This window comes from Rutidosis leptorrhynchoides, chromosome 9, assembly GCF_046630445.1.
Source record: "Rutidosis leptorrhynchoides isolate AG116_Rl617_1_P2 chromosome 9, CSIRO_AGI_Rlap_v1, whole genome shotgun sequence".
Lineage (NCBI taxonomy): Eukaryota > Viridiplantae > Streptophyta > Magnoliopsida > Asterales > Asteraceae > Rutidosis > Rutidosis leptorrhynchoides.
The window spans coordinates 74,707,643-74,723,956 of NC_092341.1; the positions used below are offsets into that span (position 1 = coordinate 74,707,643).

At 32.1% G+C, this 16,314-nt stretch overlaps 2 protein-coding genes across 2 annotated transcripts; both read right to left on the reverse strand.

Moving 5' to 3' along the window:
* Positions 1-335: 335 nt before the first annotated feature.
* On the reverse strand, positions 336-1,769 carry LOC139868170 (uncharacterized). Its single transcript, XM_071856504.1, has one exon. The coding sequence runs from the start codon at positions 1,767-1,769 to the stop codon at positions 336-338; it is 1,434 nt and encodes a 477-aa protein (XP_071712605.1).
* Positions 1,770-4,068: 2,299 nt separating this feature from the next.
* Positions 4,069-5,427, reverse strand: LOC139868171 (uncharacterized). The gene is made up of 4 exons (XM_071856505.1): positions 5,388-5,427; positions 5,132-5,247; positions 4,387-4,472; positions 4,069-4,216 (listed from the first exon to the last, which is right to left on the reverse strand). Exons 1-4 carry the CDS (start codon positions 5,425-5,427, stop codon positions 4,069-4,071), a joined length of 390 nt encoding a protein of 129 aa, XP_071712606.1.
* Positions 5,428-16,314: the final 10,887 nt, after the last annotated feature.

Here is a 16,314-nt window from a genome sequence, read left to right on the forward strand (position 1 = left end):
TTGAGAGCACACCTCTTGGATCCATGAATTCTATTGTAACCCTTTAAAAGTTCCTGTGTAACCAAGATGTTATCTTGAATGGCTCTACCAGGTATGAAGGCACTCTGGTTAATGTTTACCAATTTTTCCAACCCTTGCTTCATTCTATTGACAAGTATCTTACTAATACATTTATACAAAATATTGCAGCAAGCAATGGGCCTGAAGTCAGATACTTGGTTGGGAGTGTCAAGCTTTGGGATTAGACAAATTAAGGTAGAATTAATTCCTCCTATAAGCTCACAAGTATGAAAAAACTCTTTAATTGCCTTGCAGACATCATCACCCACTATATCTCAGACTTTTTTTAAAAACTGAAATGAGTAACCATCAGGACCTGCTGCTTTGTCTCCATCAATATCAAAAATTGCATTTTTAATCTCTGCATTAGACACCTCTATAATCATAGCATTAGCTTCATTGGCTTCAAGAGTGACAGAAAAAATATTTCCCAACTCATCAATAGGTTTAACAGAATCTGTTTTCCCCAGAAAATTTTGAAAATGCGTGACAAATTGATCTGCAACCTCATCACCATAGAATCTAGTGTCATTTTCATTGAAGATGCTTTCCACTTTAGCCTTCTGTTTTCTGCACTTGAGTACTTTATGAAAGTACTTAGTATTCTTATCACCTTCACTTAGCCATTTAATTTTTGTTTTTTGCTGCAGAATTAGAAATGCATCATGCTTTGCGGTTTCATAATCATTGAGGATTTGAGTGGCCTGAGCTCTAATACTAACATCATGAGCGTCAACATCAATCTTAGCTTGCATATCTTTCAGCTTTTCCTTAAGCTCTTTAACCCTTTTAATAATGTCACCATTCACCCAGGTTAAATCTTTAAGATCCTTTTTCAGCCCTTTAAGCTTCATAATCAGAAAGAACATAGCACAACCAACATGTTGAGTACTCCAACCCTTTTCAACAATAGGTTGAAAAGCCTCTTTGTCAGCAGTAAAGTTCATAAATCTAAAAGATTTAGGTTTGCAAACCATGAAATTTGGAATACATAGAATGGCATGGCTATGATCAGAAATGATATAAGGGAGAAACACACCATGAGCTTGAGGAATAGAATTCATAACCTCGTCATTGATCATAATCCTATCAAGTTTTTTCAATGTTCGACATCTTGGATTTTTCAAAGATTTAGTCCAAGTGAAATGGAACCCAGAGCTGTTGATATCTTCAATCTCAATGTCATTAATACAGGCATTAAATTCCTTCATATCTTCAGTCATCATAGAACTTCCAGATGAGTGTTCATTCAAGTATCTAGTAACATTAAAGTCTCCCATTATAAACCATGGCTTCTTATATGTAATAGACTTCGGCATCTGAAGATCTTTCCACACAACAACTTTATCCTTTCCTTTATTGCATGCATACACAAAAAAGCAATAAATTTTGTCTCCCGTGCTTACAACTTCCACCAAGTAGAAAATAACTTGTTTTGTGCAGTTGAGAATCATAACATGCACTTTATTTTCATCCCATCCTACCACTATTCTACAACTATTAGGGCTATGACTAATATTGGAGTGCCACTCCCATTTATTGAAAGCATTAGCACAAGCCTGACTAATATTATTATTTTTTAAATGTGTTTCTAAGACTATACACATACTTAAGACTTCATCATTTATTAAATTCTTAACTTCAAATTGTTTATCCAAAGAACTCATACCTCTAATATTCCAAGTTGCTATTTTGAATTCTTTATTCATCATTGAGATTGGAATAAAATGTCATCTTCCATCCCCCTTAATTCATTTTCCAATACATTTTCAGTTCCATTGATGATCACATCTTCACTATAATCATCAGGCTCTATAATATGCAGTTGCTCCCACTTCCTTTCGAAATATGCAAACATTTCATTTGTCCACTCCTTAGATTCCTTCAGATTAGGTTGCTTTTATTCTTAAGGAATAAATCAACCTTTGAAACTTGACCATTTTGGTTAGAGACATTATGATTAAGAACATCAAATCTGTTAGTATTCACTTTAGGTTTATACACGGCAGTCTGATGTATCTTATAGATGTTCTTCTTTCTAACCTCCTGAAAACCATCTTTATCAGTTGAAATAACCTTTTTTGTGACAGCATTAATCTCTTCCTCAGTTCTAGGCCTAAGCTTGCATTCTTTTGTGTTATGCCCAAACACAGTGCAGTGTTCACAAGATGCAGGCTTCCGTTCATAGTCCGCCACCACTTTTTTAATGCCTTTTAGCTTCTGTTCTTTATCCTTGTATTGAATCTCAACCTGCTCAATCAAACCTTTGGTAGCTTCTACTTCCACCATAATTCTTGCAGAATCTGCTCTTCCACTACCTTTGTGACACATATTTGCAGTCAAGGTGTCCATTGAAATAGGTTTACCTACCCTACTTGTAATAGCACTCAAGCCCTTAACATTCCAAGCTTCAAGAGGGATTTCTTTAAATTTAACCCATATAGGAAACTTGACTGGATCAACCTTTTCAATAGAAAGTGCAGGATCCCATTTTTGTACAAGTAATGGTTTCCCATTAACCATCCATGGGCTACTTTCAATTACGTTGTTCATACCATGTTCATTATTAAACTTGAAGTAACAGATACTTTTATTGTCCATGATAATGTCATCTAATCCAAATTTGCTCCACATTCTCTTCAGATTATAGCTAAGTGCATTATAAGACATGTTGCAGCCAATTGTATAACCACAGGCAATTAAACTCCATTGTTTACTACTTTTCTAAACATAATCATCCTCAAAATCCACAAACTCATTACCAGTATCATCAACATATGTAGGTACATAATCCAGCTTCTTATCCACATCATCTTTATTAATAATACTAGCATATGTAGTAGTATTAGCATTTGCAAGCTTAAGCAGGATGTTTACCTCAGTTACAGATTGACTAACATTGTTCATTTCACTTGTAGCATGATCTTCATTAGCTTTATCACATTCATTGGTGATCACACTCTCTACCTCATGAGCCTCCTTAGATGCATTAGAGTCCCCAGGTTTCTTCAATTCATTCTTCTGACTTTGATCCTTATTGATTTTGATATTATGAACTGTATCATCATATTTGCCAGGAATTTTACTCTTGCGAGTTGATTTTCTAAGTTTTGCAGACATGATCAATTCATGGGAAAAAAGCAAAAATCAAACAAATTAAACCTAACATAGATACTCGTCTCTCATTAATGGATGATTTGATCAAAGAATTGTTGTGATTTGGTGTAAAAATGGCGGATCTGGATGAACGATGGTGTAATTGAATTTCCCGGCCAAATCACCCTAGAGAGAGAGAGAGAGAGAGAGAGAGAGAGAGAAAGTAGTTTTGGTACTATTTTTTTTATTAAATTTAATTTACTATTTTGTGAAAAATGGATATATATATATATATATATATATATATATATATATATATATATATATATATATATATATATATATATATATATATATATATTAAAATTTTGGACCCTTCAAAATTTTTGGACTCTAGACGTTTGTCCATCCCGCCTATGTCCGAAGACACCTATGTATAGTACTAATAATAAGCTATAAGTATTTAATGTTAAATTAAAATATGGTAATTATCGATTACAATGACTAACAAGATTTTAGAGAAGGACTGCCTTATATATTTCGAAATACGATTACTTTTACTCGGATGTATTTCATTTTCAATTATTTTTCTGTAACCTCATCTGTAACTAGATTTGAACTTTAAAACTTCATATAACATCAACATTTTGTAACACGTTATGGCGTAAAAACATAGGTAAACATTGAATATAGATGGAAAACCGAAAGGGTGCAATTGAACATACTTCAATATTACTGAGTGTATATATACATATTCTTGACAAGTGATATTGGGTAACTGAACACCTCAATTGCACACAATCAATGGACGTATATGTTACAAAGTTTAATTACGAACACACAATTCATTCAGTAAACCACAATAATGGCTACTAGAAGTACATTTATTCTTCCATAAATATGCCTCCGTCACTAAACAGAAATGCCTTCAATAGCGATTTGAAGATTATAGTTGTCGATTTGTTTATGGGCAATGTGAAATTGCGCAACATAATTATATGACCCTTTCCATGAACTCTTTGGTGGTTCATTTAAAAAAGCCCACTTGCTACTAATCCACCTAAATACAACATAAAATAAAATTTTATGACAATTACAATAACAATTACAACTATAATTAGCTGTTTAGTATTTATTTAAGAATTTAAGATTACTTAAATCAAAAATAAAATTAAATATAAAATTAATGGGGTAAAGTATACAGAAACAAGATGAGTACAAGAAACATACCATCCATGTTTCTTGATAAGTGGCTCCGTATTCTCTTCCTCTTGTAGACTTAGAGGAAGAGTCTCACTCCCATCATACACAGTAGTCTATAAAAAAAAGTACACTTTAAATGTCAAAAATATCAATTTTGTGCTTAACTTACAACTTACATTATTATCAACAAGGTTTAAATCTAACTAATAGTACATATTAGTGTAATCAAAGATATGGTCAAAAATGATCATGATAACCCGGTTAAACCACGTATATCTAAGTAAAAATACGTATCTTTACGGGACAATCTAAACAGTGAAAACCGCGCATGATTAAAACTTGCATAATCTACTTTACATCACTTTCTCATAACCGACGACCATAAAATCACGACCATGAAAACCGTGGTGTATCATGTTTTGGATCCTTCATTTATTGATGAAGAGATTTTAATTTTAATAGTAATCGTTATTTTTGCACAAAAAAAAAAAAAAAAAAAAAAAAAAAAAAAAAATCACTTTCTCATAATGTTGCTTTTCCTAATCTATCACTTCTCAATTCTACCACAAGAATAGTCATAGTCATTAGATGAAACCAAACTACACACACTTTATTAATTGATAGCTTCATTTAGATGAAGCATCACCATATGAGTAACTATTACTTGTGAAAATCAATAATTGACTCTTCTTTTTCTTCAAAAATGACTTGATTAGCTTTTACAAAAGTGCTTTGATAGATCATTATCATAATAAAAGGATTTGCAACACACCTTATCTTTTTTCGAGTGTCTATAAGAAGCTTTAAGAAAGAAAAGTTCTTCCTCTTCGATCTTCTTTAATCTCCAAAAATTAGCGATCTCTTCTTTCGTCAAAGACTTATTCCTCCCTAAAATTATCTCACAATATCAAAAAAATACCCATTAGAAACATAATTAATGTGTACATGAACAAGATTTAGGTCTAATTATATGTATGGATCTTGAATTTAAGTAAAAATAAGTAAAGAAGCAGAAGAAGAAAACATACCAGATTTATGATCACTAATAGGTGAATCCCAACCCGCCATTAGAGAACCCATTACCTGAAATCTTCTTTGAAAATCTAATTATCAGTGGTTGTATATATAGTCACTTGATGATATATAGTACACAAGACATTATAGTTTAATATAAGACATTGGTGATAAATGGTTGACTAATTGATGTTGACAATTAAGGTATTACATGGTTGCATTTAGATTCTTAGGTAACGTAAACGAAGCCTAAATCAATATACGTATTTTACAATTTGTTATTGTTATGCTAATTAGATCCGATCATGAATATTCAAAGTGACCTACACTTAATATTGAATTCGGGAACAGAGTTAAAAAAAAATCCTAGTACCAAACAACCAACTTTGATGGTTTTAACTGGGATGGTAATATCAAGTTGTAGAAAAAAGGCATAAAATAATACTAATGACAAATTAATGTAATAATAACAATGATAATAATAATGTACGCTACATACGTACAACTACTCTTTATTTTTAAATAATATACTTGTGATGGTGGGAATTGAGTTGGAAACAAATACCTTCTCAGCATTGGTGGCTTTTAGAATGAAACTAGTTTTCGAACCCTCACTTCGCGCCGGGGGTTCGGTTTTCAATATATTTTATTGCGTTTAGTTTGTAAAATTATTTCGTGGCTAACGGTGATGTCGTTGAAGCGCAACTCGAGTCGAACTAAAAGGTATAACCCGTGAAAGATTTAAATGTTATTTTAAATTAACAATATATGTGCATCTCCGCGTTTCGCTATGGAATTGTCGACTTTTAAAAATTTAACGCAAAATCAACGTGTATGAAAAGTACCCCAAATATTTAGCATTTTTAAAAAAGCGTCTGTTTTGCGTATAGTTAGTCACCTTGTGTTCCTAAAATTATTTCGAGTTTAACGATGGTGTCGAAAAAATTTAACTCGTTGTGAGCGAGAAGATATGACCTGTTGAATATTTGGATGGAGTTTATTTAAGATTTTTTATGAAAATAATTATTTAACACTTTACCCCCTTATTTGTGGGTCGATTTGAACTTTTGGAAAAAGTGTGGGGGCTTTGTTGGTAAAATGAAATTTAGTTAAAATTAAGCAAAAAAAAAAGAGAAAAAGATGAAAATACCACTAGTTACTATTCATAACTTTTGTCTATTAGATATATGTATGATATAATATAATATAATTATAGCCAATCGTGTGCAAATTGCGGTACCATCAATTATCTATATTTAATGTTCATCAAGGATATTAAGATTAGATTAGCAATATAAGAGGTACTAGTTGAGTACCCGCGAATTCGCGGGACTTTGTGAGTGTATAAACAATATTAAGAATTTCAATAATGTATTAGAGTTTAGCTATATCTTTATTTTTACTAAATCCAATGTAGCAATGCAAATTAAAAATGCAAACATATATATAGCAATGCAAATTAAAAGTATGATAATGAGTGTTCCAAGTACATAGCAAACTTATAAGACGTCACACAAGAACAAAACAGTGAAAAACTAACCAAAACTTTATTTGTTGTTGTCAAACAGTTAATTTTAAAGAATCCTCATTACTTCAATTAGTTGGAACGTTAGTTGGCTAACATCGTAGGTCACCGTACACAGATCTCCATCAGCCAACTCATTATGCTAATAAATTGCCTCCATCATCTAGATACTACCTTGGCTGTTGTTTTCCTTTCTCCACTATAAAGCCCCGTACTTGCATCAAGATTGACAGCAATAACACTTGAGCCAGGGAAAACTCCAGGTAGACAGTTGCAAATCCAGGATGAAAACGTTAACGGGTCCTAAAAAAATTTTCAAAGCTAATTATATTTAAAGGACACTTAGTGTTTGTTTACTTCCAAAAAAATCAATGATTTTAAAATATATGGGGTCATCTAGTTAAATTTAGTGGTGTCATATACGATTTAAAAAGTATATCGTATGAAAAATGTATACATTAGTGGGGTCATAGGACCCCACCCCTTTAACTCTATATTCACCCCTGATCGTAAACCGTGTCATTCATTTGAAATTCGCTGAAAATAATAAGAAACCGTTTGTAAATAAGTAACTTTATACTATCATATAAGTTACAATTATAGATAATCTACTTTATGCAATTTATTTAAATAAAAGAGGATGTGATGAGAAAAATATTTCAAAGCATTTAAAGAAACAAAAAAGTGTTAGTAGAAAAATACCAAGCATCTCGCTTTACGGATCGGAAATGTGAACAAAAGAGCATGATTAGGGTTTGAATTTGGATTGATATGAACCACGTTTGTTGGAAATTGAGTTGGTTGATCATGAGCTGAAGACTGATTCTGGTTTTGCACACCAGCTCCTCTTACCTCATCATCCTTGAGGTCTTCTTCAACGTTAATTTCTCGTGTAGCAGGTAAAGAATTGTGATACTGATTGTGCAAAGATGATATTGTGATTCTTTCAATACAACTTGGTAGATAGACTATCAACTCAAGAGTTTTGACATTAATTGGATTGAAATGTAACAAAATGCAAAATGATTTAATATGAGTAATCGAATTAAATTTGAAACAAAAGGGTAACCTCGTCGGCTTCAGAATCTGTAGGATGGTTCCCCTTTAATACATAAGTTAAACTTGATAAATCAAAGGCTGAGATACTAATGATAAATATTTTACATGAGAGAAACAACATTAGTTTTTCTTTATTTATTTATTAATTTACCTGAACCCCCATTCAAAGTAACTAACTATTACTCCCCCTGAATTTGCAAATTTGTCAAGCATGATAACAACGCCTTTCTTCGATAAAATCTGTTAAAAAAACATAATGGTGTTGTTATTGTAATGTAACAAAATGCAAAATGATTTAATATGAGTAATCGAATTGAAATTTGAAACAAAAGGGTCGTACTCAAACAAAATCGCGGGTTTATGCAATAAACTTTTCAAGTATAAAAATAATGGAGTGGATTCTTTAAAAATTGTTAGAAACTATGTATAATAAATAATTGATGGGAGAATGTAAAACAAAATCTTAGATGTAATTGAAGATTATTATAAACTTAATATAAAAGTAAAGTTGCAGTGGGTAAAAATAAATTGTAACACCAACTTGCATAAATCGTCCAATATTATTCTATCATTGAATATTAATAGTTTTAAACTAATTCTGAATGTGACGACTTTTTCAAAGATCATTCAATGTAAGAAAACGTTTGAAGTAGTCATTTAATGTTATTACTGAAACAACTTGTTGTTTTTCCTTCAATATCGTTTGCATATCCGTTAAACTTCCTTGACGCAATTAATCAACCTACATAAAAAAGATCACAAAAGTTACAATTTCAGTATTTCATTGCAATGTTTCTTATTATTGATATAGGCTCTAGTTATTGAGTCGACATCAAGCGTCGATTTATTGGCGACTTGACTGACTCTTAGAGACTAAATTAAATTTCAGACAGAATTTAAAACCCATGGAAATTTGATTTTACCATTTTTATGGCGACTCAATTTTATTTTATTTTTTTAAAATTTTTTTCCTACTTATTGGTTGGAAGTCCACTCGGAAGCAATCTATCTATCCGTCGAATAGAGAGAGGAATGACTTTCTCTACTTTTGAGAGTGTTTCACTCTGGACAAAGAAATGACTTGTCTTTATTCCCAGATAGGGAAAGGATTGTCTACATCTCACCTCCTCCATACACCACTTATGTGGTATTTGATATTGTTGTTGTTGTTGTTGTTGTTTTTTCTTATTATTGATATAAAGTATGTTTATTTCTTTACCTGTTCAATTAAGTCAATAAAAAATGTATATTTTCCTTTTAAGCTTGACATGTGACCTGTTCCATTAGTGACGTTCTCACTAATTGTTAGTCAATACGTTCATCATGTATGATAAACGCGATAACCTTAGCGACCCGATCATTTTACCACTTCCAGCTTTTATACATTGATCCTATGTTGCCTACTGCTTCATCATGCACATTTTCAAGAGACTATAAATCCCATCACAAAATGCAAATAAATGATAATACTAAAGCTCAATACGATTCATACGCAAAAATACATGTACTGCACCCACAAACAGTAACAAAGCACAGTTTTTATGCCAACACGAATTAACCTACAGCTAGCAATCATGTCATCAAAACACGATAAAGAAGGACAAACAAAAACGGACAACTATACGCTATCAAACCTAATTTTAGCTCCTGATCAACATCCAAAATTTATCATACGCAAAAACTTAATAAAATAAATAAATGAAGAGATTGAAGCATAATTAGTACCATAGCCATATCATCATCATGTAACAGTGAAGTAACCGCCCATTACCATAAACATCCAATGAATCGGAGAGTATACTTCCCCTTTTTATGAAGAACCTGCAAAACAATATATCTTCATAAAAAAGACACCATTGATTGACATTCAACAGCAAATCATTGTTCAAAACAACTAATTTGTTGTTCAAACCCACGTAATCATTGTTCAAAAGCCCAATAAATACCTGATATAAATCTGAATTTTTAGACATGAAGATCTCTTGGATAAAATAGTATAACAAACCTCACACCAAGATAAAGATAAAGAGAGAGCGCAATTGCGGCTTACCTGAAATGAGAAGCAGAGTAACCATGGAAAAAGACCATAGTTTTGCTCGGATTTATATTGGAATCAACCCATCTTCCCCATGTTGACATTGCTTTACGGAACGTCTATAAAATGTTAAGCTCATTGTATACATCATGGCTGCTTTCTTGATAATTAATCTTTCCTGCGAAATTTTGATTTGGCTATGTAAGAAACAACAGTGTCATCAAAAAAAAAAAAAGTAATTTTGTCAAATAACAAATTGAGATTAATGCCCATTGGCAGTTTTATCATGAGTAAACCAATGACCTGTGTTGAACACAACAACAATGTCAGCATCTATGTAGTGATCAGCCAAGGCACCAACCAAATCAAGCCGAGGGTCTCTTTCTTTACACCATTTTTGTCTTGCGTCTCAGATTCATGAACTATAAATGGAGCCACAAAGAACTCGACTGTACAATCGTAATCCTACACATCCAAAAGCAGTGAGAACAAAATTATAGATTGAAGTTGATTAAACAAACATAATATAATTTTTCAAACAATTCAATACAATGTACCAAAACTACATTGTATACATACGAATACGAAGGTTCAGTTCTAATATGATGCCTCCCAGACGCTTCATAAAGTCTTGTTTGATCTTTTAATGAGTTCCTTAAGATACAAATAAACGATACCCACATATTACTATTCAACAAATCACCAACAAAAACCAACCGGTTATCCCTCAACAATTAGAATTGTTTCCAGCTTAATGAAGGTTACGTCAAGCAAAAAAAGTAATTCCAGACGATTAATTAATATACGGTTGGGTTAGAAATATGTTCCATCTCCGAAGACTCAAATAATCAAAAGTTAATAAAAATACAAAAGATTAGTGAGATGCATCAACTTACACCTATAAAAAAAACTACCCGATTATACTCATTACTCAACCACCCAGCCCGCCTTTTTAAAGTAAAATCTGAACACATACTTAACTGACCACATTTTAATGAAATGAAGGTTAAAAATAAACCAACTTGACAAAACGTTAAGGAAGTCAATAGTACCTATAGATAAGGCCCTCCTTGTAAAGCCTAACAAAAGCTTCTGTTACAGCATATATCTTTTTCTCATCCATTGTAAAACACTGCATGTAGAAAAAACAGAGTCCAGAAGTTCTAATAACATGACAAAAACAAACGAAATAAGACTTGAAAGTTGCATACAAGAATTTCAAAGGTGGAGACTAATAAACCTTCAATGATTTTTACCTCACGTGACCAATCAAGAGATGCACCCAAGCGGCGGAGTTGTTGTAGTATTGTGCCCCCATGTTATTATTTCAACTTCCATACCTTCCATTAATACAAACCCATGAGACATTAATAAAGTCTGAATTGAAGTATCACTTTATAAAAAAATAGATGTAACATAAGAAAATCAAACTCACCTCGGATACAATGTTGTCTCGGCCCACATCATGACGGGTCTCTTTGATTTCTCTCATTATTTTTTCTCCACCAAAAGACAATTTCAGGTCAAACTTTAAAAATTCGGTTAAAAATCCCTGATCTAAAACAACTATTAGTGAAAAAAGCTAAACAATATGATGTACAATATTTTGGATGGTTATTCAAAAACATAATATTCTAGTAAGACAACAAAACTGCAATTTACCTTTCCAGAACCAAATTGAAGTAGCGCGATGTCCCCTGAGCATCTCCTAACCACCCAGCCACGAATGCCTGAAAAAATATATAATTAACATAACTGAAGACCGTAATTAACATATATGACCTGTGAAACAAATTATACCAGAGATGATATATTAAAAGCCTAAATCAGAAATACTCACCCGTGATTGCCTAACCCGCTCAAATTACGAAAAGTAGTAAACCTACAATAAGGAAATAAACCCAAGTTTTCAGTTGAGCTTGCTTGTATTGATTTGCAGATGTTACTTCTTAACCGTGGGCTCAGCGATCAACTACTTTATCATAGAAGAGATGGCCTCCTCCAAGTTTTACTACTGTCCTTATAACTCATCAATCTTGCATACACATTGTTGTTGTTCAAATCACAAACAATACTCCAACAAAACGGTGACTATTAATTGAAAAACAGTTTGTTATTGTTATTCTTCATAAGCTGATTCCGAAGCTGATTACTCAGGTCCATACAATTGCTAAATAATAATAATGCTGTTAAACATAAAATTACCAATAATCGCATATTATTATTAAATACTAATACTGTCAAATATACCTTGGACGACGGTCACCACAAAGAGTTTTGATCCACAATACATCAGACATCAGATTCGTTATACCTGTAAAAAAAACTCTCATACTAACCTGTGTGACGTTTAATGACTTAATTTTTTGATTTAACTTCGCAATCAATTGTGTGATGATAGCATTATGAAAACCCTAATTCACGATCTAGTCTGCCTGTTATTGACAAAATTCTTGACGATAACATTGTAAAAGATTTGATGTAAAATCGAAAAAAAAAAAATTAGAAATGCTAACCCGTTAATACCTGAAAGAAAATATCATGTTGGCATATACACATTAATCACCTGAATAAAAAATCATTACATCATTCTATAAATCACATATTCACATTAATCATTCACAAAAAAGGATGTAATGTATTGGCGAGTGAATTTGGGTTTATCAGTTCCGATTATCAATCAAAGATATAATGTAAAACAAAGCAAATATATAATTTGAATCGGAAAAATTACCTCAAAAGACGGTGACCATGGTGCGATTTGAAACACTAACACGAATTCGACTAACCCTTTGATTTGGGGAACCCTAATAGGTAGAACATGTTAAGTAGAATATGTTAAGATATCTAGATTGATGTATTCTCATTGCTTTTTGTTCACAAAGTATGAATTATTCTGCATTTTGTTTGACTTTTGGACTTTTGAGAGTAAATATCTATAACTAATTACACCCAAGGAGATCTTGTTACCTGTACATATCTGGAACACACTTTGAATGAACATATAACCGTCTTCAACACAACCTGACACAATGAAGTTTTACAATACACTTGAAGATCACAACCTGAACAGAAACAAAAAATCCAAATGAACATACTCATTTGATATCTATAATACAAAGTAATTCACGCAAGTCAGGCACTAATCTAAAACAAATTAACAATGTTGTTGTTAAAATGGAGATACATTTTTACAGTCAAATTTATGTCTGAACCCTAGAACTATATTAGATTACAGAAAAATTTAGAATTGACAATTTAGATCGAAAATTAAACCCTTGAACAAAATTAAGATACAGATAAATTTATTAACAAAACCCTAATAAAATTACAGTACAATTTTTATACAACTATTTGATATAATTAACATGGAATGCTTATACAACATTTTGAAAACAACAACTACTTTCGATAATGATACCAGGTAATCTATGTATAAACTAATGTAAAATGCACAAAAAACATCCAATTAAGGCAATAGACAGTAAACAATGATACCGAGTAATATATTGTGAATCTGACCTTGTGATCTATGCTTCCCTTTGAATTAGCCTGAAGCCTAGAAAACACATATGGAAGAATTCACTTCACAACGTCAGTGTCAATAACGGCATGGGAGCCCAAAACCTCTATAACGGCAGCTGTACAAAAACTTATTACAAGTCTTGAAGGTTGAAGCTTCTTGGTAGGTGAGGCCTACATAGATAATTGTTAGTTCGTTACAATAAAAAAACGTTACAGGTGAACATATGTTCCTTCGTAACAAATACGTTAAAAAGACTTACATAGTTGCATAACGCTTCTAAAACCCTCATATCACGCAAACGTTGCTACACGATTACCTTCAGAGGTGGTGGTGCACCGGATGCTTTAACACCCTCAAGAAACTTCCATTTGCCATTTCTAAAACGTAAACAGAGGGTTAGCGAAAAAAACAAAAACCTCAACTAACCCATAACTAATAAGTAAATAAATGGCACAATCTTACCATGTATCGATAAGTTGCACAATCGGGACAAAAACATGGGTATCATGGTACCCTCCATCGATTGCGAATGAAATACGAACAAAAAAAAACATTATTCCCGCAAATGAGACCAGTGCACCATCCATTGGAACTCCAAAAATTTAAACCAGACATAATAATAACAAAAATTAGTACATTCAAGCATTATAGCAAACAGTTAATGTGCATAATCAAATAAGATAATACTATTTATAGAGATTAGCACCTTATGGTCAATACCTCTAACCAAAACCAAAGGTTTCAAAGTCTCATTCTTCAAGCCTGCAAAAATTTACATATCAACCAAATTAACAAACAAAATGGCTCAAGTAACTTGAATATGTGACCTAATTCAGGATTTTTGATATAAGCATATGAATTCCTCTTTTTTATGTGATATGAACCCTAAGTTGATGATTGGATTGAAAGTTAAACTTTGACATAAGAAAACTTATAAACCCTAAAATCAACAGATATATGTATAGAAAACTATAATGGTAAATGGTTACCTAATTTTGAGAATCGGAACATCAGTCAGCAGCGAAAACAGCAGTCAACAGTGGTAACAGCAGCGCCAATGACGACGGTGGTAACAACAGCGGCAACAGTGGTGGATTCACGATGGTTTGGATTTTTTAGGGTTTTATATCCTTTAATAACAAATACCAGGGATGATGCTCAACAATCAAATTATAAGGTTTCATCAGTTGAACATAAATCGGATATAAAACCCTAAGAACGATAATACAAAAAAAATGTAAAACATAGACTCAACTTTACCTTAGCTTGCGTTTGTTTTAGGCGAAGGACGCCAAACAGAGCCCCACCATCGTTGCTCACCTCTTCACCATCGCCACCGCCGCGGTGAACTCCATGGTAGTAACTGAGGAGAAATTAATCGGAAGAAAACATATGTAATCGATGTGATGACCCGGGAATTTCCGACCAAATTTAAACTTTAATTTTTATATGGATCCGACACGATAAGTAAAGTCTGTAAAGTTGAGTCTTAAAATTTTGGAAATATTTACATGAATGCATTTGACCTTTGACTATTTCCTGACGATTCACGAACAATGGTGTGTAAAGATATATATATAAAATTTAATATGTATAAGCTATTATACTATATTTATTATTAATAAAATATGCATTATAATAACTAATAAGGTTGTATTATCATTTTTAATATTATTATTAGTAAATAAATTATTTAAAATTATCATTATTATTATTCATACCTTTACCTTTAGTAAAATTATAAAATTAAAAGAATATTATTATTAGCATAACATTGTAGTCTTCATATTTATTATTATTATTAATAATATTATTATTAACATTATTATTATTAACAATTATTAATATTAATATTAATATTAATATTAATATTAATATTAATACTATTAATTATTATTATTAATAGAATTCTTTTTATTATTATATATTTATAATTAACCCACAAATTTAGGAATTTAATCAGCTTTAAATCGTTATCAACCTCTGTGTAATTTTGTCTTAAGTTCAGAATTTGTTAAACATCAAATCGTTCGTACCAATCAAATAAAATTTATAAACTGCTTTTAATTATTATATTTGATGGCTTATGAACGAGTATTTTCTGTCAAACCACTTCACCCATTTAACCCGTACGTCACCTTATTAGACCACAAAACCACTAATGTAACACCAACATTTTTTTGGATAATCCTCACCACTACAACTCTTTTCTTTTCTTTCCTTCTATTTTGTTTTTCCTTTTCTATTTCGAAGGTCACCACGATTCATCATAAATCTCTGTTATAACAAACTGTTATTATCACTATGCATCGATCACCATTAAAACAACCACAAGAACCATTATCGACACCACACCTACTGTTGTGTTTCGACTGCTACTTGCCATCTGTTGCAACTCAAACGTCACTACAACCCACAACAAACAACCACCACTATCACCCCAAAATCACCACGACCGCCACCTACACTTCCATGAACACCAACTAAAGCTACTACATATTGGTTACTGTTTCTGTCTTACTTCGTGAACCACAAGACCCACCAATTGGTAGCTACTACCAAGCGGTTTCTGTTTCAACACACAAACTACCAACGAACGAAGTACCATGATCACCATCTTGTAAAAACACCACTATCACCTCTCTCTCTTCACCTCCATATTTTCTTTGTGAACTCTAAAACCCGTCACTTTCTTCCTCTTTTCCTTCATTAATTCGTGTTATTCTTCTTCTGTTTTTGTTCGAACAACAAAACAACCTTTAACCACAACCAAACCTACTGTTTCGCTGCTGCATT

Coding starts and splice junctions, on each gene's coding strand:
- LOC139868170 (XM_071856504.1), bottom strand. CDS start 1,769: ATGAATAAAGAATTCAAAATAGCAACTTGGAATATTAGAGGTATGAGT.
- LOC139868171 (XM_071856505.1), bottom strand. CDS start 5,427: ATGGCGGGTTGGGATTCACCTATTAGTGATCATAAATCTG. Junction 4,473..5,131: donor GACACTCGAAAAAAGATAAG/GTGTGTTGCAAA, acceptor TTTTTTTTATAG/ACTACTGTGTATGATGGGAG. Junction 4,217..4,386: donor CTTATCAAGAAACATGGATG/GTATGTTTCTTG, acceptor TGTTGTATTTAG/GTGGATTAGTAGCAAGTGGG.